This window comes from Oncorhynchus keta, chromosome 10, assembly GCF_023373465.1.
Source record: "Oncorhynchus keta strain PuntledgeMale-10-30-2019 chromosome 10, Oket_V2, whole genome shotgun sequence".
Taxonomy (NCBI): domain Eukaryota; kingdom Metazoa; phylum Chordata; class Actinopteri; order Salmoniformes; family Salmonidae; genus Oncorhynchus; species Oncorhynchus keta.
The window spans coordinates 58,777,893-58,802,404 of NC_068430.1; the positions used below are offsets into that span (position 1 = coordinate 58,777,893).

At 41.7% G+C, this 24,512-nt stretch overlaps 1 protein-coding gene across 2 annotated transcripts; it reads left to right on the plus strand.

Annotated features, from left to right (window-relative positions):
* The first annotated feature begins 203 nt into the window (after nucleotides 1-203).
* Nucleotides 204-24,109, plus strand: LOC118389058 (sulfotransferase 6B1-like). Of its 2 annotated transcripts, none has more exons than XM_052527385.1 (7): nucleotides 204-514; nucleotides 956-1,068; nucleotides 1,760-1,849; nucleotides 13,790-13,916; nucleotides 16,921-17,015; nucleotides 20,765-20,921; nucleotides 22,539-23,417. In XM_052527385.1, exons 1-7 carry the CDS (start codon nucleotides 322-324, stop codon nucleotides 22,547-22,549), a joined length of 786 nt encoding a protein of 261 aa, XP_052383345.1. In that variant the 5' UTR covers nucleotides 204-321; the 3' UTR covers nucleotides 22,550-23,417. The 2 variants fall into 2 exon arrangements, with proteins under 2 accessions (XP_052383345.1, XP_035634671.2); XM_035778778.2 differs by having other exon boundaries at nucleotides 208-514; nucleotides 23,340-24,109.
* Nucleotides 24,110-24,512: the final 403 nt, after the last annotated feature.

Below are 24,512 nucleotides of genomic sequence, written 5' to 3' on the forward strand. Positions count from 1 at the left end.
TGTTAGTGTGTAGTCATTAACATTCCACGTGTGTTGTCCTGTGTTACTTTTTCTTTCAAGTGTTCCAATTTACTGAGACAAATCTAACCTAGACTGGAGTTGAACTCTCACCCATTTTATGAGCAAGTGACTCTCTCCAAATCAGTCACTGTGCATAGGTCACTGTGCGTAGTCCCTCCCTTCAACAATATCACACCAGTGAACTGGAAAGTCCTGTTTTACTGTATAGGCTGGGAAAACAAATACTAACTCCTTTTTTTTGCAGCTCCATTGTGGACTGAATACATAAATAGGCTGGTCATTAAGTCACCAGGATACAAAATGAGCAAACCAATGTCTGCGCAAGGCATGTCCAAAATGGAAGAGGCAAAGAATGTGAAGGATGAGAATAAGCTGTACTTGCACGAGGGGATCCTCTACTCTACAATCATGAGTCCCCCAGAAAATCTTAAAAGCCTGAAGGAGCTGGAGGGCAGACCCAATGACATTTTACTGGTGGCCTACCCAAAATGTGGTAAGTGAAACCATCCCTGCTGTTGTGGTAGTTAGTGTGAACTGGATTAGATAGTGGAAATATCTTTTGCCGTCAAATAAAGTGCCGGAAACAGTACTGCTCTTATATAGTACTGGGCATGACAACATGTGTATAGGACTTAATACAAAATCCTTCTAGATCTAAGAAGCCAGCAGTTGGTTGTTGAACATTAACAAATGGATCAAGAGCCCACAGGAGCATGTGCATTGGAATATGTCTCCTGAAACATCATGAGCATTCTTTGCAGAATCAATGTGTCCCAACTGCCACCCATGAAGATACTCAAACGATTTAGTTAGCCTTAAAAACATAGACTACATTGGACACAGGCTCACATTGTACACACACTTTTGCGTAAATTGTATAGTCTGTCCTATACTGCTTTTGCCAGCAAAGCTCTAATTGAGTGTGCTTTCCCAGGGTTCAACTGGATGGTTGCTGTGCTACGCAAAATCATGGCTGCAGCCTCTGGGCAACAAGAACTGTCTCAAATACCTCCACTGATGGAGTTTTTCTCTCCGGACATGCAGAAGGTATGTATACTGTAACAGTTTCCAATAACAGAACTAAGTCCATACCTAGTCAATCAAAATCGCTCTCTTTATCAGACTTGCTTTCAATGACATTGACAGATCTTTAAATTAAATGTGATGTAAAAACTCCGCCTTACAGACATACCCAAAAGGTATTTCTAAATGTTTTATTACTCGCTCACTGGAATTGTTCATTCTTGAATTTACTTTTGTCGCTACCGATTGAGGTAAATCAGCCTTTAGTTTTTACCCGCCACACACATGAACATTTTCAGAATAACCTACAATAGGATGCGCTAGTGCCTTTAGTGCATTTCAAATGATTTGTAATTGACCTGTTCAAAGGAACTAGGCAAGTCAAATAAAACATTTTATTTTTGTATTTCTCATGCTCCTGCCTTTGATTGTTATCATTCTGCCACTGGTTAAGAGCATTGGCTCAGTAACCAAAGGATCGCTGGTTCGAATCACCAAGCCGACAAGGTGAAGAATCTATCAATGTGCCCCTGAGCACGGCACTTAACCCTAATTGCTCCTGTAAGTCGGTCTGGATAAGATCGGCTGCTAAATGACCATTTATTTTCATGTATTTTTTTACAAATGATGTACCTTGTGGTTTTCTGCTGCAGTTTTGGTATGCCATATGACAAGCTACTAAAACCTTTGTTCTTTCCCTCTGTTTATTTTCAAGGTGGTGGGAGAAATGCCCTCTCCGCGGTTACTGGGCACACATTTGCATCCTGATAACATCCCTGGCACTTTTATTGCGAAGAAAACAAAGGTCAGTGTTAATAACTTTACTAAAGAACATGTCACAATAACTTGAATCTAGCCTCCCTTCCATTGTGGAGTGCTCAATCTAATGCAGTCTGGGAATTTTTCTTTTTCTTTTTAGAATAACAGGAAATGAATACGATATGAAAGTGACATCAATTTCACCTCAGTATCTTTTTGTAGACTATGAATGAGCCTCAAATTTGTATCGTCAATGAAAACGCAGTAATTTAAGATATAAAATCTATACTTATATTTATGGGTGAATTTACATTTTCAATGTGTTTGATGGCCAAGAAGAAGCAAAGAGCCGAAAAGTTTCAACAGTTTAATTTCAACTACACACATGAACTACAACTCCCAGCAGCTGTGCAATGCCTCTCTTTAGACAGCTTGCCATTTGTATATTTATTTATGTTTTCAGAAAGTACTGGCTGGCGACTTTCAGATAAAAAAAACTACGAAATCAAATATAAAACGCATAAAACGGCCTGTATCAAGTGGGTTCTTAGTCCTGTGGGTCCTCGGCTCAAGTAGGCACGCTCCAGCATGCTAGTTCAAATAAGAATTTTAAAACTTTTGGCGACATGTCTTCTTGAGCGTCAAATATTTTTATAAAAGGCATCAGTATAAGTAAATTAATCCACAGCTATCAATATATATGTATATACAGTGCATTCGGAAAGTATTCAGACCCCTTAAGTTTTTCCACATTTTGTTTACGTTACAACCTTATTCTAAAATGTATTGTATTGTTTTTTTCACCTCATCACTCTACACACAACACCCCATAATACTAAAGAAAAACTGTTTTTTTTTTTTTAGAAATTCTTGTTAATTTACTCAGTACTTTGTTGAAGCACCTTTGGCAGCGATTGCAGACTCGGTCCTTCTTGGGTATGACGCTACAAGCTTTCTCACATTCTTCTCTGCAGATCCTCCCAAGTTCTGTCAGGTTGGATGGGGAACGTCGCTGCACAGCTATTTTCAGGTCTCTCCAGAGATGTTCGATCAGGTTCAAGTACGGGGTCTGGCTGGGCCACTCAAGGCCATTCAGAGACTTGTATTCGAAGCAACTCCTGCGGTGTCTTGGCTGTGTGCTTATGGTCTTTATCCTGTTGGAAGGTGAACCTTCGCCACAGTCTGAGGTCCTGTTTGTTCTGGAGCAGGTTTTCATCAAGGATCTCTCTGTACTTTGCTCTGTTCATCTTTCCCTCAATCCTGGCTAGTCTCCAAGTCCCTGCCACTGAAAAATAGCCCCACAGCATGATGCTGCCACCACCATGCTTCACCGTATGGATGGTGCCTGGTTTCCTCCAGATGTGATGCTTGGCATTCAGGCTAAAGAGTTCAATCTTGGTTTCATCACACCAGAGAATCTTGTTTCTCATGGTCTGAGAGCCATTAGGTGCCTTTTGGCAAACTCCAAGTGGGCTATCATGTGCCTTTTACTGAGGAGTGGCTTCCGTCTGGTCACTCTACCATAAAGGCCTGATTTGTGGAGTGCTGCAGAGATGGTTGTCCTTCTGGTAAGTTCTCCCATCTCCACAGAGGAACTCTAGAGCTCTGTCAGAGTGACCATCGGGTTCTTGGTCACCTCCCTGACCAAGTTCCTTCTCCCCGATTGCTCAGTTTGGCCAGTCGGCCAACTCTAGGAAGAGTCTTGCTGATTCCAAACGTCTTCCATTTAAGAATGATGGAGGCAACTGTGTTCTTGGGGACCTTTAATGCTGCAGAAATGTTTTTGTACCCTTCCCCATATCTGTGCCTCGACACAATACTGTCTCGGAGCTCTACGGACATTTCTTTCGACCTCATGGCTTGGTTTTTGCTCTGACATGCACTGTCAACTGTGGGACCTTTTAAAGATAGTTGTGTGCCTTAACAAATCATGTCGAATCAATTGAATTTACCACAAGTGGACTCCAATCAAGTTGTAGAAACATCTCAAGGATGAGCAATGGAAACAGGATGCACCTGAGCTCAATTTCGAGTCTCATGGCAGAGTGTCTGAATATATGTACATTTGCTCAAATTCAAAAAACCTGTTATCACTTTGTCATTATGGGGTATTGTGTGTAGATTGCTGAGAAAAATGTTTTATTTCATACATTTTAGAATAAGGCTGTAACGTAACAAAATGTGGAATACTTGACTACTTCCGGAAGGCATTGTAACAATAAACTGCATTCATCAATCTGACTCTAATATTGTGTGAATAAATGCAACAGGCCTTGTCTGTCTCTGGAGGAATCTAGTCAAGGTAGCGAACCTTGTATCACCACTCAGTATGACTGTGAACATGAATGTGTCTAAGTTGCACCTTAATGCAATTATTAAGAGACTAGATACAAATAGTTAATTCTGCCAACCAATGTTCTAGCATTATTTTATTAAGGCAAGCATATAGACAACTACCAATAGACCTACTAAATTATAAATGTATAGTCAATTGAATAATGACTCTGTAAAACGAGGAATGCATTTACTCAATTCCACTAATATAATGTATTAGTCCCAAAATAATTGACACTCAAACAATTACATTGCACATGAAATACATGATGCATCTTACCATGTCTGTGTTATTCTGTAATGTATTGTCACGGTGCTGACTTTTGCCCAATACCTGCAGCAAAAGCCTCTACCCCGTCCTCTGGCTGGGCATAGTACTTTAGGATTTTTACTTCGGTATAACAAGGGCCTAGCTGTGCGGCCTTACCAACCCTTCTATTTTTTCGTAATGGCCCTTCGCGTGAGTTTAGTTTGCTCCTTCTTTCACGTTGTCACTCCCTTATTTTCCGGTCTAGTATGAGGTCTTGGATAGATATACTCCTATTTAAATATTCTAAGTGTTATGGATTCCTCCTATATTTCCTTACTTTCAAGTTTCTTTACCTATGTATATATCAATACCTAATAACGTCTTCTATTAGTTATTATGCTCGTCAGCTAGTAGTCACTTGGAAACTAGTATTGGTATATGTTTTGACTCTCCTAAAAATATATGATTGTCCACACAATGAAATAATCTTTAGTGCAATCACTTTAACCTATAACCAGGGTCACTTTCTGTTCAGTGAGAGTGTCAAAGGCGTTTGCTCTCCAGATCGTTAATCTGGCCTAGTTGTCAAAGTTTCAAGCTTTTATTAAGTCACTCTGTTTTTGTCTTATACACATTATTACAATTCAATGGTTATACACTTTCTTAATACAACAATAAAGCTCAATCAATCCTTAATGCTTTAAGCTATGCCAGATAATATTGCGAAACTTTAAATGCGTTAACACTTCTAACAATATTGATTCTACTCGATGATACCAGCTGGTTGTTTCTACCACTGGAGGTGGCGTATGTAGAGTGTCCAAGCGTCAGGACATGCTGGTTGTAATGGGTGAGGTTACCGCATGTGTGGGAGGTGGGACAAAGGAAGTATCAGAGGTATGAAGAGTGGAACTAGGGGGTCCATTGTAAACTAAAACAATGATAACTAACCTAAACAACAGTATACAAGGCATATTGACATTTGAGAGAGACATACAGCGATGCATAAAGTAATCACAGGTGTTGATTGGGAGAGCTAGCTAAAACAACAGGTGAGACAACAACAGCTAATCAGCTAACACAACAACAGCAGGTAAAATGGTGATGACTAGGCAGAGGGTCAGATTAACTACACACAGAGCCTGAGTTCACGGCTGGGGCTGACAGATAAAAAGTAAATAAACAGAGTAGAGTACCATGATTAATGGACAGTCCAGTAGGAATCAGCTATGTAGCCAACTGATCATAGTGTTCAAGGTGCAGCAGTAGATGGAACAGGGGAGCCCCACTACGTTAGCGACACAGCGTTTAAAGTTAGTAGCGTCTGCTCCGCCGGATGCCGGATGAAGGCACAGCAGATGGAGTATTCGTCGGCACACCAGTCGTGGTGGTGCGGCGGGGCGCCGTGTCAACAGAGAATCCAAGCCAGATGGCAGAATTTAGTTTTCTAGCCGGGAGATGTGCCTGGCTCACGGCTAACTGGTGCTAGCTTCGTGGCAGTGGTGTTAGCCACTATACCCAATCGGTATTAGCGGTGATCCGGTGCCAAGGCCCAGAGTTTACAGCAAGGATCCGGTGGAGTTTTGGGCTCTAGCCGTGTATGAGTGGGGTTCGGGTGAACAGCTGAGTAGGCCGGGAGGTGGGCCTCAGGGAATAGCTTCGGTAATAGGTGCCACGGTGAGTGAAAGCTAGCTGTGAGCTAGCTAGCTAGCTGCAAGCTAGCTGTGAAGATCAGAAGTAGTGGTCCAGGGATTACGGCAGGAATCCGGCGTTGTTGTGGAGAGACAGTCCGATATTGTTAGACAAGCGATATTGGTAGACAGGCGAGTATTGTCCAAGCTAAAAACAGGGCTGGTATCTGTGCAGAAGGTAAAAGTCGCTAGCAGTGGCTAACAATGACTAAATAGCTTGTAGCTAATTAGCTGGTTAGCTTCTGGAGATTCTTGAATGTGTTCAAAAATTTAAAATAATAACGATTCCGTATCACATTGGGTGAAGCAGGTTACTGGAAAGTATAATCGAATAAAAAATCGAAAAGAGATTGAAAATAAATTGAAATATATATACAAAAAAATACAAAAGTACACGAGAGGACAAAACAAACACGTCTTCACTGCTACGCCATCTTGGATAGAAGTAACCACCCTTTGCCTTGATGACAGCTTTGCACACTCTTGTCATTTTCTCAATCAAATCAAATGTTATGTCACATTCGTTGAATTCAACAGGTGTAGCCCTTCCTGTGAACCACTTACTTACAAGCCCTTAACGTCTTGAAGCTAGGGGGCACTATTTTTATGTTTGGAAAAAAATAATGTCACCAAAGTAAACAACCTATTTCTCAGGACCAGATTCTAGAATATTCATATAATTGACAGATTAGGATAGAAAACACTCTAAAGTTTCCAAAACTGTCAAAATATTGTCTGTGAGTATAACAGAACTGATATTGCAGGCGAAACCCTGAGGAAAATCAAACCAGGAAGTGGCTTCTATTTTGAAAACTATGTTCCATAGCCTGCTTTTGCTCCATTTAAAGGGATATCAACCAGATTCCTTTTCCTATCGCTTCCTCAAGATGTAAAGACTGTAGACATAGTTTCAGGCTTTTATTTTGAAAAATGAGCGAGAAAGACAACATCGCGTCATTGTATGGCCAGGTGCCAGCAGCGTTTTGCTTGGCGCAACAGAGTTTGGGCAGCCATTGCCTTTCCCTCTCCTACTGAGAAAGACAGTTGCGGTTTCTATATTATCGATTATATATTTTTAAAACAACCTGAGGATTGATTATAAAAAACGTTTGACATGTTTCTGTGGACATTACGGATACTATTTGGAATTGGTCTGCGTTGTCGTGACCGCTCTTTCCTGTGGATTTCTGAACATAACGCGTCAAACAAACTGAGGTATTTTGGATATAAAAATAATCTTTATGGAACAAAAGGAACATTTATTGTGTAACCTGGAGTCTCGTGAGTGAAAACATCCGAAGATTAGCAAAGGTAAACGATTAATTTGATTGCTTTTCTGATTTTCGTGACCAAGCTACTTGATGCTAGGTGTACATAATGTTTTGTTGAGCGATCGATAAACTTACACAAACGCTTGGATTGCTTTCGCTATAAAGCATATTTTCAAAATCTGACACGACAGGTGGATTAACAAAAAGCTAAGCTGTGTTTTGCAATATTGCATTTTTGATTTCATGAATAGAAATATTTTTAGAAATATTATTTAAATGTGGTGCAATGCAATTCCGAGGTTGTTAATGACAATTATCCCGCTAAATGGATGGGTAGCGTCAAGAACAATATAGTTCAAGAAATAGTGCTAAGAAAATATTTACTAAATAAACCAAAGTAAAAAATAAAAAGTAACAAAATGAACTTACATCACAATAACGAGGCTATATCAAATCAAACCTTATTTGTAACGTGCGCCGATTATACGACAAGTGTAGACTTAATTGTGGAATGCTTACTTACAAGCCCTAACAATGCAGTTCAAGAAGAGTTAAGAAAATATTTACCAAGTAGACTAAAATAAAAAGTAATAATAAAAAGTAACACAATAAGAATAACAATAACAAGGCTATATACAAGGGGGAACGGGTACCGAGTTAGTGTGTGGAGGTACAGGTTAGTTGAGTGTGTGGGGGGACTTTCCTCTGACACCGCCTCTTAGATGGGTCCTGGATGGCAGGAAGCTTGGCCCCAGTGATGTATTGGGCCATTCGCACTACCCTTTGTAGCGCCTTACGGTCAGATGACGAGCAGTTGCCATACCAGGCAGTGATACAACCAGTCAGCATGCTCTCGAATATGCAGCTGTAGAACTTTTTGAGGCTCTGGGGTCCCATGCAAAATCTTTTCAGTCACCTGAGGGGGAAAAGGTTTTGTCGTGCCCTCTTCACGACTGTCTTGGTGTGATTGGACCATGATAGTTTGTTGGTGATGTGGACAACAAGGAACATGAAACTCTCGATCTGCTCCACTACAGTCCCTTCAATGTTAATGAGGGCCTTTTCAGCCCGCCTTTTCCTGTAGTCCACGAACAGCTCCTTTGTCATGCTCACATTGAGGGAGAGATTGTTGTCCTGGCACCACATTGCCAGTTATCGGACCCCCTCCGTATAGGCCGTCTCATCGTTGTTGGTGACCACTGTTGTATCATCAGCAAACTTGATGGTGTTGGAGTCGTGTTTTGCAACGCTGTTGTGTGTGTAAAGGGAATACAGACGTGTTGTTGCCTACTCTTACCACCTGGGGGCAGCCCGTCAGGAAGCCCAGGATCCAGTTGCAAAGAGAAGTGTTTAGTTCCAGAGTCCAAGCATGCTTTGAGTACACGCCCCGGTAATCTGTCTGGCCCAGCAGCTTTGTGAATGTTGACCTGTTTGGCTACGGAGAGCATTATCACACAGTCTTCCAGAACAGCTGGTGCTCCCGTGCATGCTTTGGTGTTGCTTGCCTCGAAGCGAGCATAAAAGGCATTTACCTCGTCTGGTAGGCTCACAGGGGGTACCGGTACCGAGTACAGGTGGTACCGGTATACAGGGTTTACCGGTACTGAGTCAGTGTGCGGGGGTACAGGTTAGTCAAGGTAGTATGTACATGTAGGTTGGAGTAAGGTGACTATGCATAGATAATAAACAGTGAGTAGCAGCAGTGTAAAAACAAAGGGGGGTCAATGTTAATAGTCCGCGTAGCCATTTGATGAATTGTTCATCAGTCTTATAGCTTGGTGGAAGAAGCTTCACCTGGAATGCTTTTCCAACAGTCCAACTCATCCCAAACCATCTCAATTGGGTTTAGGTCTGGTGATTGTGGAGGCCAGGTCATCTGATGCAGCACTCCATCACTCTCATTCTTGGTAAAATAGCCCTTACACAGCCTGGTGGTGTGTTGGGTCATTGTCCTGTTGAAAACCAAATGATAGTCCCACTAAGCACAAACCAGATGGGATGGCGTATTGCTGCAGAATGCTGTGGTAGCCATGCTGGTTAAGTGTGCCTTGAATTCTAAATAAATCATTGACAATGTCACCAGCAAAGCACCCCCACACCATCACACCTCCTCCTCCATACTTCACGGTGGGAACTACACATGCAGAGATAATCCGTTCACCAACTCTGCATCTCACAAAGACATGACCGTTGGAATCATTCATCTCAATTTTGGACTCATCAGACCAATGGACAGATTTCCACCAGTCTAATTTCCATTGCTTGTATTTCAAGTCTTTTCTTATTGGTGTCCTTTTAGTCGTGGTTTCTTTTCAGCAATTCGACCATGAAGGCATGATTCACGCAGTCTCCTCTGAACAGTTGATGTGATGTGTCTGTTACTTGAACTCTGAAGCATTTATTTGGGCTTTAATTTCTGAGGCTGGTAACACGAAAGAACTTATCCTCTACAGCAGAGGTTATTCTGGGTCTCCATTCCTGTGGCGGTCCTTATGAGAGCCAGTTTCATCATAGCGCTTATATGGTTTTTGCAACTGCACTTGAAGAAACTTTCAAAATTCCTTAAATTTCCCAGATTGAATGACCTTAATGTCTTGAGGTAATGATGGACTGTTGTTTCTCTTTGCTTGTTTGAGCTGTTCTTGCCATAATAAGGAATTGGTATTTTACCAAATGGGGCTACCACACCTTCCTTGTCACAACAACTGATTGGCTCAAACACATTAAGAAGGAAAACAATTCCACAAATGAACTTAACAAAGCACACTTGTTAATTGAAATAGATTCCAAGTGACTAGCTCATGAAACTGGTTGAGAGAATGCCGAGTGTGCAAAGCTGTCATCAGGGCAAAGGATGGCTACTTTGAAGAATCTCAAATATAAAATATAGTTGGATTTGTTTAACCATTTTTATTTACTACATGACTATATATTATATGTGCTGCTTGTCTTCACTATTATTCTACAATGTAGAAAATAGTACAAATAAAGAAAAACCCTTGAATGAGTAGGTGTCCAAACTTTTGACTGATACTGTATATAAAGTGTAATATTGGGATGCAAACTCAAAATGGAATATATTTCAACTCGTTACAGGTGTTTTTTTAAGGCCATAATCATGTGTGTGAGGTGTATACTTTTGTTTCAAAGTAGATGTGTTTAAGACTACCAAGAAACACTCTGTGACCCTGATTTAGCCCACTGCAGTAAAAGGTCAATGTTGAGCAGAAATGACTTGATATTGTGATTTGAAAGAAACATCTATTTTGGACCTTTTATTGACCAATTACAAAGAATTCAAAACCCCTCTACCAATAACAGCTAGTTTTCAGGTTACATATCCCTCTCATTAGGCCCCTCCTGTCTAGTGGATTGATCCACACAACAGTCGTGTTCCTCTGCTCAGACGTTGCGGAAGCATACCATATATTACAAATGCCTGGATAGGTATTTTACCACATCATATGTTATAGCAATCTGGTACCCGATGGCACAGATGATGATGTGGCATGCAACCATTGGTTGATGCATGCAACGTCTGAACATCTGACCACAACATATGGTAATGGCTTGCTTAAGTGCCCTCCCACACATTATTCAGACCCCACCCAGACAGTCTTGGGCAAAATTCTTGCTTGAGAAATATATTTTGTTGTTTGTATTTTTTAATGGAAAACTGTTGCAGTAAATACATTAATTGTTACACAAAAATGGAGATAAAAATGTCTGCACTGGGCCTTTAATAGGATAATGAGTTTTACAATTAAATGTTTGAACCACATGATACATAGTATTTGGAATTCTGAAATATGTCAAATTTGTTTAATTAATTAATAATTTAATTAATGTATTGTGATGTGTAGAATCAGGGGTGCAACTTCCACTGGAGAGGGGGGATATGTCCCCCCACATTCTGAAAATGCATTTTTGCCCAACCCCCCAGTTTTATCATTGGCATGTGATACAAAATGAGGCAATGGTGTGCTTTAGGCCCATGCAGCCACCTACGAGCGGTCGGGTAGGCTGTTGAGTGTTTATGCGTCTGGATTAAAAAATATATTTTACTTCTAAAACCAAAGTTGCGCCCCAGCGTAGAATGAATGACACATTTTCATTGTATCTATTGTATTCCTCTTATTCCAATACAGATGTAAATTATACATCCTGTTGACACTTTCAATTGAAATTGAAGTCTTGCTTTGGAATTATAGAGCAATTTATCTCAATTCCAGAATAAATAAAAGTTTGGAAAGTAGAGTGAGCCTTCCTAAAAATAGGCAAATGATCATGAGATGTGTAAAATAAATGCTTCAAAGTAATGTGGATTAAATCCAGCCAATCAGGCAGGGGTATTACACATCCCCTGGAGTTGACAAGGGTTGCATCTTTTGTGTATGAATCTGAATTGACTTTTGTATTATGAGTGTTGGACTTCATAATTAAACACATATTTGTAGGTTAAAGCTGGAATCCTTAATGGTGAAACTGCAATTTCCATTTGCGATATTACAACAACAAAGAAGTTCCTGCAAAAAAATATATATATACACTGCTCAAAAAATAAAGGGAACACTTAAACAACACAATGTAACTCGAAGTCAATCACACTTCTGTGAAATCAAACTGTCCACTTAGGAAGCAACACTGATTGACAATACATTTCACATGCTGTTGTGCAAATGGAATAGACAACAGGTGGAACTGATAGGCAATTAGCAAGACACCCCCAATAAAGGACTGGTTCTAAAGGTGGTGACCACAGGCCACTTATCAATTCCTATGCTTCCTGGCTGATGTTTTGGTCACTTTTGAATGCTGGCGGTGCTTTCACTCTAGTGGTAGCATGAGACGGAGTCTACAACCCACACAAGTGGCTCAGGTAGTGCAGCTCATCCAGGATGGAACATCAATGCGAGCTGTGGCAAGAAGGTTTGCTGTGTCTGTCAGCGTTGTGTCCAGAGCATGGAGGTGCTACCAGGAGACAGGCCAGTACATCAGGAGACGTGGAGGAGGCCGTAGGAGGGCAACAACCCAGCAGCAGGACCGCTACCTCAAGGAGGAGCAGGAGGAGCACTGCCAGAGCCCTGCAAAATGACCTCCAGCAGGTCACAAATGTGCATGTGTCTGCTCAAACGGTCAGAAACAGGTGGGGGTTGTGCTTACAGCCGAACACCGTGCAGGACGTTTGGCATTTGCCAGAGAACACCAAGATTGGCAAATTCGCCACTGGCACCCTGTGCTCTTCACAGATGAAAGCAGGTTCACATTGAGCACATGTGACAGACGTGACAGAGTCTGGAGACGCCGTGGAGAACGTTCTGCTGCCTGCAACGTCCTCCAGCATGACCGTTTTGGAGGTGGGTCAGTCATGGTGTGTGGTGGCATTTCTTTGGGGGGCCGCACAGCCCTCCATGTGTTCACCAGAGGTAGCCTGACTGCCATTAGGTACCGAGATGAGATCCTCAGACCCTTTGTGAGACCATATGCTGGTGCAGTTGGCCCTGGGTTCCTCCTAATGCAAGACAATGCTAGACCTCATGTGGCTGGAGTGTGTCAGCAGTTCCTGCAAGAGGAAGGCATTGATGCTATGGACTGGCCCGCCCGTTCCCCAGACCTGAATCCAATTGAGCACATCTGGGACATCATGTCTCGCTCCATCCACCAATGCCACGTTGCACCACAGACTGTCCAGGAGTTGGCGGATGCTTTAGTTCAGGTCTGGGAGGAGATCCATCAGGAGACCATCCGTGACCTCATCAGGAGCATGCCCAGGCGTTGTAGGGAGGTCATACAGGCACGTGGAGGCCACACACACTACTGAGACTCATTTTGACTTGTCTTAAGGACATTACATCAAAGTTGGATCAGCCTGTACTGTGGTTTTCCACTTTAATTTTGAGTGTGACTCCAAATCCAGACCTCCATGGGTTGATAAATTTGATTTCCATTGATAATTTTTGTGTGATTTTGTTGTCAGCACATTCAACTATGTAATTAAAAAAGTATTTAACAATAATATTTCATTCATTCAGATCTAGGATGTGTTATTTTAGTGTTCCCTTAGTTTTTTTGAGCAGTGTATATTTTTTTACAAACATCATTGCACACGTGATAGAACAGAAAATATGTACTGCATGTTACACAACGCTCCTCACCTCGGTGGGGCGGACAGTGGCTGTTTTCCCCTACTGCGGATTCCTTCTTAGGATGCAGATTCCAAGTGACTGCACTTACGGTAGATAAGTAAGCTAATAATGTTAGTCATCTGCTATTGTAGGCAATTAACTAACCAACATGTTCACTGCAAAATATTTTTCCTGTAAAATGCCTGAAAATATTCTGTCCATGTTCATCTGAAATATGTTGTGGTTTTATATCAAACTTTACAACTCAATTGCACCAATAGTATAACAATTATCTGTGGTAACTTTGACTTTCAGATGCTGGTTGTGTTCCGAAACCCAAAAGATACAGTCGTATCATACTACCACTTCATGAACACAAACCCTGTTTTGCCTAATGCCAAATCATGGGATTCATTTTTCACAGACTTCATGGAGGGTGAAGGTGAGATGTTTTATTTATTTTATTTGACCTTTATTTAACTAGGCAAGTCAGATAAGAACAAATTCTTATTTTCAATGACGGCCTAGGAACAGAGGGTTAACATTCTTGTTCAGGGGCAGAACGACAGATTTTTACCTTGTCAGCTTGGGGATTCGAGCTGACAAGGTCCAATGATCATACCACTAGATTACCTGCCGTTTTAAAGAACAACTCAACACATTCGTATTGGTTGAAAGAAATGCAGTGTCATGTTGGATAGGCTGGATGTAATGGATAGCACAACTAGAAAATTACATTTCTTAAATAAAATGTCTGTGCTTTCTAGCTGGTCTTAAATTATTTATGGTTGTGAAATACGTTTTAATAGTGGTAGTGACCGCTGTAGTAATGGCAGTGACTGGTTATGGTTTAATAAATTGGTAGAGGGAAAGATTGCCAGCCAAATAAATCAAATAATAATAACTAGAAAAGTACATTTCCTAAAGAAAATATGGTGTGGTGCAAGATTGTGTCACGCTCTGAACTTTAATATCTCTGTTTTCTTTATATTTTGGTTAGGTCAGGGTGTGACGAGGGTGGGTATGCTAGTTTTTGTATTGTCTATGGGTTTTGTAGGTCTAGGTATTTATGTCTATGGTGGCCTGATATGGTTCCCAATCAGAGGCAGCTGTTTATCGTTGTCTCTGATTGGGGATTATATTTAGGTGGCCATTTTCCCTTTTGTGTTTGTGGGTTCTTATTCTATGTTGAGTTGCCTGTCTGCACTATTCGTATTAGCTTCACGTTTCGTTCGTTTTGTTGTTTTGTTAGTTTGAATAATAAAAGAAGAATGTACGCATACCACGCTTCACTTTGATCTCCTTCATATGACGAACGTGACAGATTGTTATAAAGTATTTATGAAAAAGTTTAGAAATTTGTAATATTGTTTTAATGTTTGTAGCTGAAATGGTTAGAGTGGTAGCTTTTAAAATGTCTACTACTATGGTCTTATTTTTGGCATTGAATTCATTAAGTGTTATTATAATTTATGGTAATTACCATACACTTTATTAAGAATGTGAAGATAGCTTGAACATGAGAACGTTGCTCAATGGGTGACATGTTTGGTGAGTATGCAGGCCATGGAAAAAACGGGACATTTTCAGCTGCCAGGAATTGTGTATAGATGCTTGGGACATGGGGCTGTGCATTATCATGCTGAAACATAAGGTGATGGTGGCGGATGAATGGCACAACAATGGTTCTCAAGATCTCACAGTATCTCTGTGCATTCAAATTGCAATCGATAAAATGCAATTCGTTGTCAATAGCTTATGCCTGCTCATACCATAACCCCACCGCCAACATGGGGCACTCTGTTCACAACGTTGACATCAGCAAACTGCTCATCCACACGACGCCATACACTTGGTCTGTGGTTGTGACGTGTTGGACGTACTGCAAAAGTCTTTAAAATAACAGCTTTTAATAAGCCGCCTCAAATGAATATTACATTCTCTAGCAACAGCTCTGGTAGACATTCCTGCAGGCAGCACGCCAATTGCACATGGCCTCAACTTGAGACATCTGTGGCATTGTATTGTGTTTGACAAAACTGCACATTTTAGTGTGGCCTTTTGTTGTCCCCAGCACAAGATGCACCTGTGTAATGATCATGCTGTTTAATCAGCTTCTTGATATGCCACATCTGTCAGGTGGATGGATTCTTTTGGTAAAGGAGAAATGCTCACAAACCGGGATGTTAACACTTGAAACATAGGACCACCACTTTACATTTTTGTTCAGTGTAGTTAAAGTATGACTGCTATAAAAAGCCTTTCTCAAGCAATCCGAGTTGGGGCAGTCTAGACACATGGTTAGTTTTTTGTTAATTGCGTAAATTGTTTAGCTCTAAAGCTGACTAAATCAAATAACAGTATGAGCATGTAAGAAATCTAGAATTGTGCTTTGCTTTGCAAGCACACCTAATTAGAGTATGTAAGAGTTCTAAAGTGGTCTTGCTTTCAACAAGCACATTAATAACATTGAGTGCTGAGACGTATACTACAAAACTAGCTATATCTATTTGGGATTTTCTAAAGCTAGCTAGCTTCAGTTAGCTTCACATTCCAACTCTGGCTTAAGCTCAATGAAGCCGTTTTTATAACAATATCAAATCACTTGTGTAACAGTTAAAGTGGAACTGACAGCGTTTCAGCAAAATGAAATCTTGTTCATATACACCCCCAGGAAGAGTGATGCATTTTTGTTTTTACGTTTTCTGACAAGTGAGCATTTTCACATGTTCATACATCCATAGAATGTTTGGAAAATATTTCTCACAAATTTAGCTAGGACTGGGTCTGAGTGGCTAGGTGAAAACTGAAAACTAGCTGTTGGCAGACAGGTTTCAAAAAGTAGTTATAGGAAATTATTTTTGAAATACTTTGAAATAGAAGTAATTAGCTTTACCACAAAAAAATACTAATATCTAAATACACATGTATTTGAACCCAGAGTGTGGCTGAAGGACGGCAGGGTAGCCTAGTGGTTAGAGAGTTGGGCTACTAACCAAAAGGTTACAAGTTCATATCCCCGAGCTGACAAGGTACAAATCTGTCGTTCTGCCCCTGAACAGGCAGTTAACCCACTGTTCCTAGGCCGTCATTGAAAATACGATTTTTTTCTTAACTCACTTGCCTAGTTAAATAAAGGTACAAAAGAAAAGGGACAATCAGCACAATCTTTACAGACATTTCAGTTTTTAAACCTTTGAGCTGCTCTGTGTAAATGTTTTTTTAGCTGGCTACATCTGGCACATTTACAGAAGTCTTCACTGATGTCGGATCCCTGTCAGATAAATGCAATTAATGAAAATGAAATTCCTTCCACAGTATCGCACTAACAAATGGATAATCACACTATAGTTATGGTACAATACAGCGCACTACAAAAACATTATGTACAGTCACATGACTGCTGAATGGATTCACCTTATGCTATATTTATTTATTTTTTACAGTGGCTTGGGGCTCTTACTTCAACCATGCCCTCGCCTGGGAGAAACTAATGGACAATCCTAACATATTGATGGTCACTTATGAGCAAATGAAGGAGGTAAAACCCATATTATGTATAGTGTTGCAAAAATAGTGAATATTGATGCACTAATGACGGGAATGTTTTTCAGATTAATGGACTCTACTGTGAGCTGTGTGTGATGGTTCTGGATCCTAGTGGCCAATTTATTAAGGGTTTGGACAGGAAACGGAGAGGAGAGCGGGTATGAGGTGATGTTCAGAGAGGAGGCAACGGTCTGGTCAATAAAGTTCCCCACGGCACCGGAATCCACTAGCACTGTAGAAACAGTACATGAGGGACAGCCAGCTAGTGTGATCAACACTAAAAAGGGTTTGGCAGAAAATTATGAAGATTGGATACTCACACCTTCCCCAGGAGGTGGAAAATCATGTGACTGTCCCTCTGCTCTTGTGGATCCTGAGTTGGAACATAACGGACACTGCTGAAATTGGGGGCCTCCTTGACCACAATAAGGACAGAGCCCCAGCAGTTTCCGTCTGTGTCGCTCAGCCGCGGGGAGGCATGTGACCTTCACCTCCATTGGTTCAGGCTCTGCTACAGAGTCGTCACTGAGGGAGGGAGAGAAGCGATGAGGGTACCAACGCTCCCGAAGTAGGTTAGCCAGATGGATGGCCATCATGATGAGTGCGTCCAAGGAGAGGCTGTCATCTCTACATGCCAGTTCTTCTGGACCTCCTCACGCAGTCCTCTTCTGAATAGCGTATGGAGTGCAGGCTCATTCCATCTGCTGAATGCTGCTACTGTCCGGAAGGTGAGCGCTTACTCGGCAGTCTGATCATCCTTCCGTAGTTGAAATAGGCGCTCACTCCCCTCTCTGTCCTCCAGTGGAGGGTCAAAGATACCTCTGAACAGAGCCATGAACCCCTCATACGAAGCCAGCGACTCCTCTCCTCTCTCCCAGACTGCCGTAGCCCACACCCGCCCATTCAGCAGAGAAATAACCGTAGCAACCTTGGACCTCTCAGTGGTGGGAATTCCCATCTGGTGTGCAAAATAGAGGGAGCACTGGAGTAGGTAGCCACTGCATTTAGATGGGGTTCTGTCATATTTGTCCGGGAGAAACGAACTGGCATTGCTGACCTGGGCAGACTGCTGAATGGACTGGTGTGCTGGCTCAATACAAAATAAGAGTGTCATCAGGACATGAAACACATAACTAATACTGCCTGGGAAATGGAACTAAGGGAGTGACAGATATAGGGAAGGTAATAAGTGAAGTGATGGAGTCCAGGTGTGTCTCATGATGAGGCGCAGGTGCGCGTAACGATGGTGCCAGGTGTGCATAATGATGGTAATCAGAGCCAGTGATGAGTAAACCGGCCATGTCGAGCGCCGGAGAGGGGGAGCGGATGTAGACGTGAAAATATTAGGCCTAACTTTTGAAATGTACCAGTAAACTAACAGATTTTTTTAGTTTTCATAACATGTTAAAGATATAAATAATACAATGAAATGTTTTTAATATAAAATAATTGATTCACAAAGCTGTATAACATAATCCTAAATTTAACCAATCAATTTACTGAATACCGTTGTTTACCATGAGGGTTTCAGCATGGAATATCCTTTATATTTTATTTTACTATGCAAATATATCTTTGCTGTAAATGTTTTTGGGCCGAACCAGTCGGCAGTTCTGAGAAGTCAATAGTTGGAAGAGTTCCAGAAATAATTGGAAATTTCATTTTTTCATTAATTAGGTTCTCTTGAACCACATGGTCTAACTACTAGACACAGATAAATATATATATATATATATATATATAAGACGTCCATGTAGACTGACAGCTCTGGCTACTCCATGTAGATTGACAGCTCAGGCTGCTCCATGCAGACTGACAGCTCAGGCTGCTCCATGCAGACTGACAGCTCTGGCTGCTCCATGCAGACTGACAGCTCTGGCTGCTCCATGCAGACTGACAGCTCTGGCTGCTCCATGCAGACTGGCAGCTCTGGCTGCTCCATGCAGACTGGCAGCTCTGGCTGCTCCATGCAGACTGACAGCTCAGGCTGCTCCATGCAGACTGGCAGCTCTGGCTGCTCCATGCAGTCTGGCAGCTCAGGCTGCTCCGAACAGGCAGGAGGCTCCGGCAGCGCTGTAGAGGAGGAAGGCTCTGGAAGCGCTGAACAGGCGGGAGACTCCGACAGCGCAGGAGAGGAGGAAAACGCTGGCTGCGCTGGACAGGCGGGAGGCTCCGACAGCGCTAGAGAGAAGGATGGCTCTGGCTGTGCTGAACAGGCGAGGCGCACTGAAGGCCTGGTGCGTGGTGCTGGAACTGGTGGTACTGGATCGAGGATACGCCCAGGAAGCCTGGTGCGGGGAGCTGCCACCGGCGGACTGGTGTTTGGAGGTGGCTCTGGATAGACCGGACCGTGCAGGCGCACTGGAGCTCTTGAGCACGAGCCTGCCCAACCTTACCTGGCTCGATGCCCACTCTAGCCCGGCCAATACGAAGAGCTGGTATGAACCGCACCGGGCTATGCACCCGCACTGGAAACACTGTGCGCACCATAGCATAACGCGGTGCCTGCCCGGTCTTTCTAGCCCCCCGGTAAGCACAGGGAGTTTGCGCAGGTCTCCTACCTGGCGCCGCCATACTCCCTGTGAGCCCCCAATAAACGTTTGGGGCTGACTCTCAGGCTTCCATCCGCGTCGCCGTGCTGCCTCTTCATACCAGCGCCTCTCCGCTTTCGCCGCGTCCAGTTCTTCCTTGGGGCAGCGATATTCTCCAGGCTGTGCCCATGGTCCTTTTCCGTCCAATATCTCTTCCCAAGTCCAGAAGTCCTTTGATCGCTGCTCCTCACGATTAACAGGGGGAGTTGGCTCAGGTCTGTCTCCTGACTCTGCCAAACTCTCCCTGAGCCCCCCCCAATACATTTTTGGGGCTGCTTTTCGGGCTTCCTTGCCAACCGTGTTCCCTCGTATCGTCGGCTCCTATCTCCGGCTGCATCTGCTCTCCTAAGTGCCTCCACCTGTTCCCATGGGAGGCGATCTCTTCCGGCCAGTATCTCCTCCCAAGTGTAACAACCTTTGCCATCCAACACGTCTTCCCATGTCCATTACTCCTTTCGCTGCTCCTGCTGTCGCTGCCTGTTACCACGCCGCTCGGTCCGGGTGTGGTGGGTGATTCTGTAACGGCATTCGTCAGTTGAAGGAGAAGCGGACCAAAATGCAGCGTGGTGGTTACTCATGTTCTTTAATAAAGAATAGACGATACATGAAATAACTTATAATATACAAAAACAACAAACGGAACGAGAAAACCTATACAGCCTGTCTGGTGAACAACTACACAGAGACAGGAACAATCACCCACAAAATACACAGTGAAACCCAGGCTACCTAAATATGGTTCCCAATCAGAGACAACGAGAATCACCTGACTCTGATTGAGAACCGCCTCAGGCAGCCAAGCCTATGCTAGACACACCCCTAATCAGCCACAATCCCAATGCCTACAAAAAAAAACAATACGACAACACAATAAACCCATGTCACACCTTGGCCTGAACAAATAATTAAAGGAAACACAAAATACTAAGACCAAGGCGTGACACATTTCCGATGTGGTAAATTACTGGGAGTTTAAAAAAAATCCTAATTATGTCTGAGTAATGTACATTTATATGTCATTAATATTCACTTTTACCATTGTCTTATTGTCAATGATATATCATATTGATGTCCTCCTGGCTTTTTTGGGAGTTGTGGAATGCACAAAGTTGGATGTACAAGTTTAAACTCCACTCTGTTTATACTTCAGAATCTAGGTCAGGGGGTGCAGGAGATATCCAAGTTCTTTGATTTCCCATTGACTGAAGAGCAAATCCAGACAATTGCAGGGCAGAGCACCTTCAATGCTATGAAGGAAAGTTCCAAGAACACCCATGGAAAACATGGCAATGTGTTTTTCCGAAAAGGTAAGTTCATAATAATTCAAATAAATTGTATTCACTTTACTTTATTCCTCTCATTATAGTCCACCACGATGAAACTTTACTTTATTCCTCTCATTATAGTCCCCCACGATGAAACTTTACTTTATTCCTCTCATTATAGTCCCCCACGATGAAACTTTACTTTATTCCTCTCATTATAGTCCCCCACGATGAAACTTTACTTTATTCCTCTCATTATAGTCCCCCACGATGAAACTTTACTTTATTCCTCTCATTATAGTCCCCCACGATGAAACTTTACTTTATTCCTCTCATTATTGTCCCCCACGATGAAACTTTACTTTATTCCTCTCATTATTGTCCCCCACGATGAAACTTTACTTTATTCCTCTCATTATTGTCCCCCACGATGAAACTTTACTTTATTCCTCTCATTATTGTCCCCCACGATGAAACTTTACTTTATTCCTCTCATTATTGTCCCCCACGATGAAACTTTACTTTATTCCTCTCATTATTGTCCCCCACGATGAAATCAGGTAGGGGATTGTGGAATGGTCTCGGTCCGTAATTTACTGAAATAATTTACTGAATCTCACCAGTGAAGAGGTGAAGTCAGGGATAACTTGGGCCAAAATCTGTCTTTCCAGCAGTTTGTGTTTTTGTATGGAGGTCAATGAGAATGTCAAATCGCTACGCCATTTCCTGGTTGCTAAAATTCTAATAGTTTGCCTAATTTCAGTTTATGTCACAAAACAAGCCGTCATTGTGTAGAGAATCATTTTACCATCTGAACCGCTGTGAAATATCTTTTCCATAACCGAACATATTGTATTTTCATCTTTTTGAAGCTTGTGTAAAAAAAAAACTGAAAATAAAAGACGCAAAAACGAAATGTAAGAACTGGAAGTATAGAAATAGCGCAAATAGAAAAGATCTACCGCTTCTTAGACTTATTTTCAATGAGAATGACAGATCCCCCATCCTCTTTGAAATGTTCAAACACATCCCACCCAGGTCAACCAGGTCCCTACACATCAATCATCATGACAACTTCAAAGGAATAGATGCAAAATAGAAATAAAATAACACACCCTCTAACACGTGACAACAGGAACAGGATGCACTTATATGGCCATAACCACGTGACACCTTCCCGCAAGGATGTCCTGGCCGGATGCCTATATTTGGGCATGCATGCGTCATTCGGACATAGGGTCATAAATCACATGTTTGACGCACGCCATCTACTTTATTCTCTCTTACTAGTAATGCGACAAGGTTCTAGAAAGAACTGGAACTCACCTTTCTGGGAAAAATCATTTTTAATATCTAATATAATATAACCAGTATTTTACATTTTATTTGATCTTATCCAGAGCAATTGAAAGTAGTGAGTACATCTTCATACTGGTCCTGCGTAGGAATCAAATCCACAACCATGGCATGCTATACCAGCAGAGCCACACGGGACATTTTACATTTACATTTAAGTCATTTAGCAGACGCTCTTATCCAGAGCGACTTACAAATTGGTGCAAACACCTATGACACCCAGTGGAACAGCCACTTGCATCTAAATCTTGTTGGGGGAAGGGGGGTGAGAAGGATTACTTACCCTTACTTACCCTATCCTAGGTATTCCTTGAAGAGGTGGGGTTTCAGGTGTCTCCGGAAGGTGGTGATTGACTCCGCTGTCCTGGCGTCGTGAGGGAGTTTGTTCCACCATTGGGGGGCCAGAGCAGCGTACAGTTTTGACTGGGCTGAATGTGAATGTTGATTGAATGTTGATTGAATGATTTGTTTTCTGCTCTTTATTGAAAGGCTTGCCCTACTCCTATAAAGGAAGCCCATTTTAATTCTTCACTTTTTTACTAATTCATCAATATGCTTTCTGATAGATAGCTTCTCGTCAATCCAGATACCCAGATATTTTTAGCGGGAACACAATAAATGTGGGCACCATCTGAGGTACAAATGCATAAATTACCAGAGCTTTTTGGAAAATAACATATGCTTAGTTTTACCTGCAGGTACCAATTTCAGTTTAACGAGGGCTTTCTGCAAAGCAAAAAGGCAGATTGTAGCTCCAAGACAGCCTTGTCAACAGAATGCACAACCGAATAATCTGCATACAAGTGGAAGTTACAATTACCTACAGACCAACCAATGTTGTTTGTATTTATAGAAAAGTCAAAGTACAGGGACAGAATCAACCTCTTTGGGACACTCAGTAATATCAAGGAAACATTTCAATTGGTGAGGAGGAGACTCAAACCACCCAAAACAAACAACAACTGAAAAGGGTTGTAGTAAAGGCTGTTTAAAACATTTCAAAATGAATATACAAGGATATTGGTTATGTCAGTTGTTGATGTTTTCACAGGTCCAAAAAGTTGATCTTCGCCTTTGATTTGTCCCCCTTGCTTTTCTGCCTAGGTGAAGTTGGAGATTGGAAGAACCATCTCAGTGAAGCCCAAAGTAAACAGATGGACGAGAAGTTTGAGAAGCACCTGGCTCACACTAAACTGGGGGCGAAGTTAAAATATGATATTTACTGCAAGTAGGGAGTTGAAATTTCCAGATCCAATGCAGAATGAGCATATTCAGAAGATTGAAATAGAAAAATGTTGCTCATGTCTACAGTAGGCCTAAACCTTCTGTAAGAATACTCAAAGATACATTTATAGCGCAGACAACTAGAGATCAATGCAACTAGTTGTTTTTCAGTTCAGCATCTGTTTCGAATCTGTGTAGGGGTTCCAGTTTGGACTCATAGCTACACGTGGCAAGTTCTCATTGGTCCAAACTATCTACACATTAAAGCCTGAAACGGGATCCTTTGTATTCGGACAATTTTACTGCAAGAAATTCTAATTGGTTATTAACCACAGGCTAGGTTTTGGTATAAACTACATCCTGTCTCTTTGTTCAATGAAGAAACAACAAGAACAGGGATGAATGAACATCAACCATCCACTTTCCAGCATAACAACTATGATTTGTTATTTTTGAATTCATATATTTTTCTCCCCCTTATTTGTTTTGAGGTCTGTGTTGTCGAAAAACAACATAAACAGAATAACCAACCAAATTTTCCAGCGGTATTTGCAGTGTTTTTCTTCTCTTTTGACCAGAATATGAATACTAAATTGATATGAATTTCAGAATAATTTAGTTCGTTTTGGAATAAATCATAACTTAAGTTTGTTGGGTGTTACAGAAACTATGTCTGTCTCCATAAATGTTGATTTAGCTTGTTTGACTTCAGACTGTAATAACCCAATGGAACTGTAGCTATGCAATGGATGAAAGAAGGGACTAGCTTTATAGACTGTTGCTTTATTCTTATCCAGAGAATCTTGTTAATGCAACTGCACTAAGAACATGTATGGGCTGCATCCCAACACTCTGAAACATTTTTTATTTTTTTATTTCACCTTTATTTAACCAGGTATGCCAGTTGAGAGCAGGTTTTTGTTTACAACTGCGACCTGGCCAACATAAAGCAAAGCAGTGCGACACAAACAACAACACAGAGTTACAAAGGAATAAACAAACGTACAGTCAATAACACAATAGAAAACAGTGTGTGCAAATGGCGTAAGGATG

Coding starts and splice junctions, on each gene's coding strand:
- LOC118389058 (XM_035778778.2), top strand. CDS start 322: ATGAGCAAACCAATGTCTGCGCAAGGCATGTCCAAAATGGAAGAGGCA. Junction 515..955: donor GGTGGCCTACCCAAAATGTG/GTAAGTGAAACC, acceptor GTGCTTTCCCAG/GGTTCAACTGGATGGTTGCT. Junction 13,917..16,920: donor AGACTTCATGGAGGGTGAAG/GTGAGATGTTTT, acceptor TATTTTTTACAG/TGGCTTGGGGCTCTTACTTC.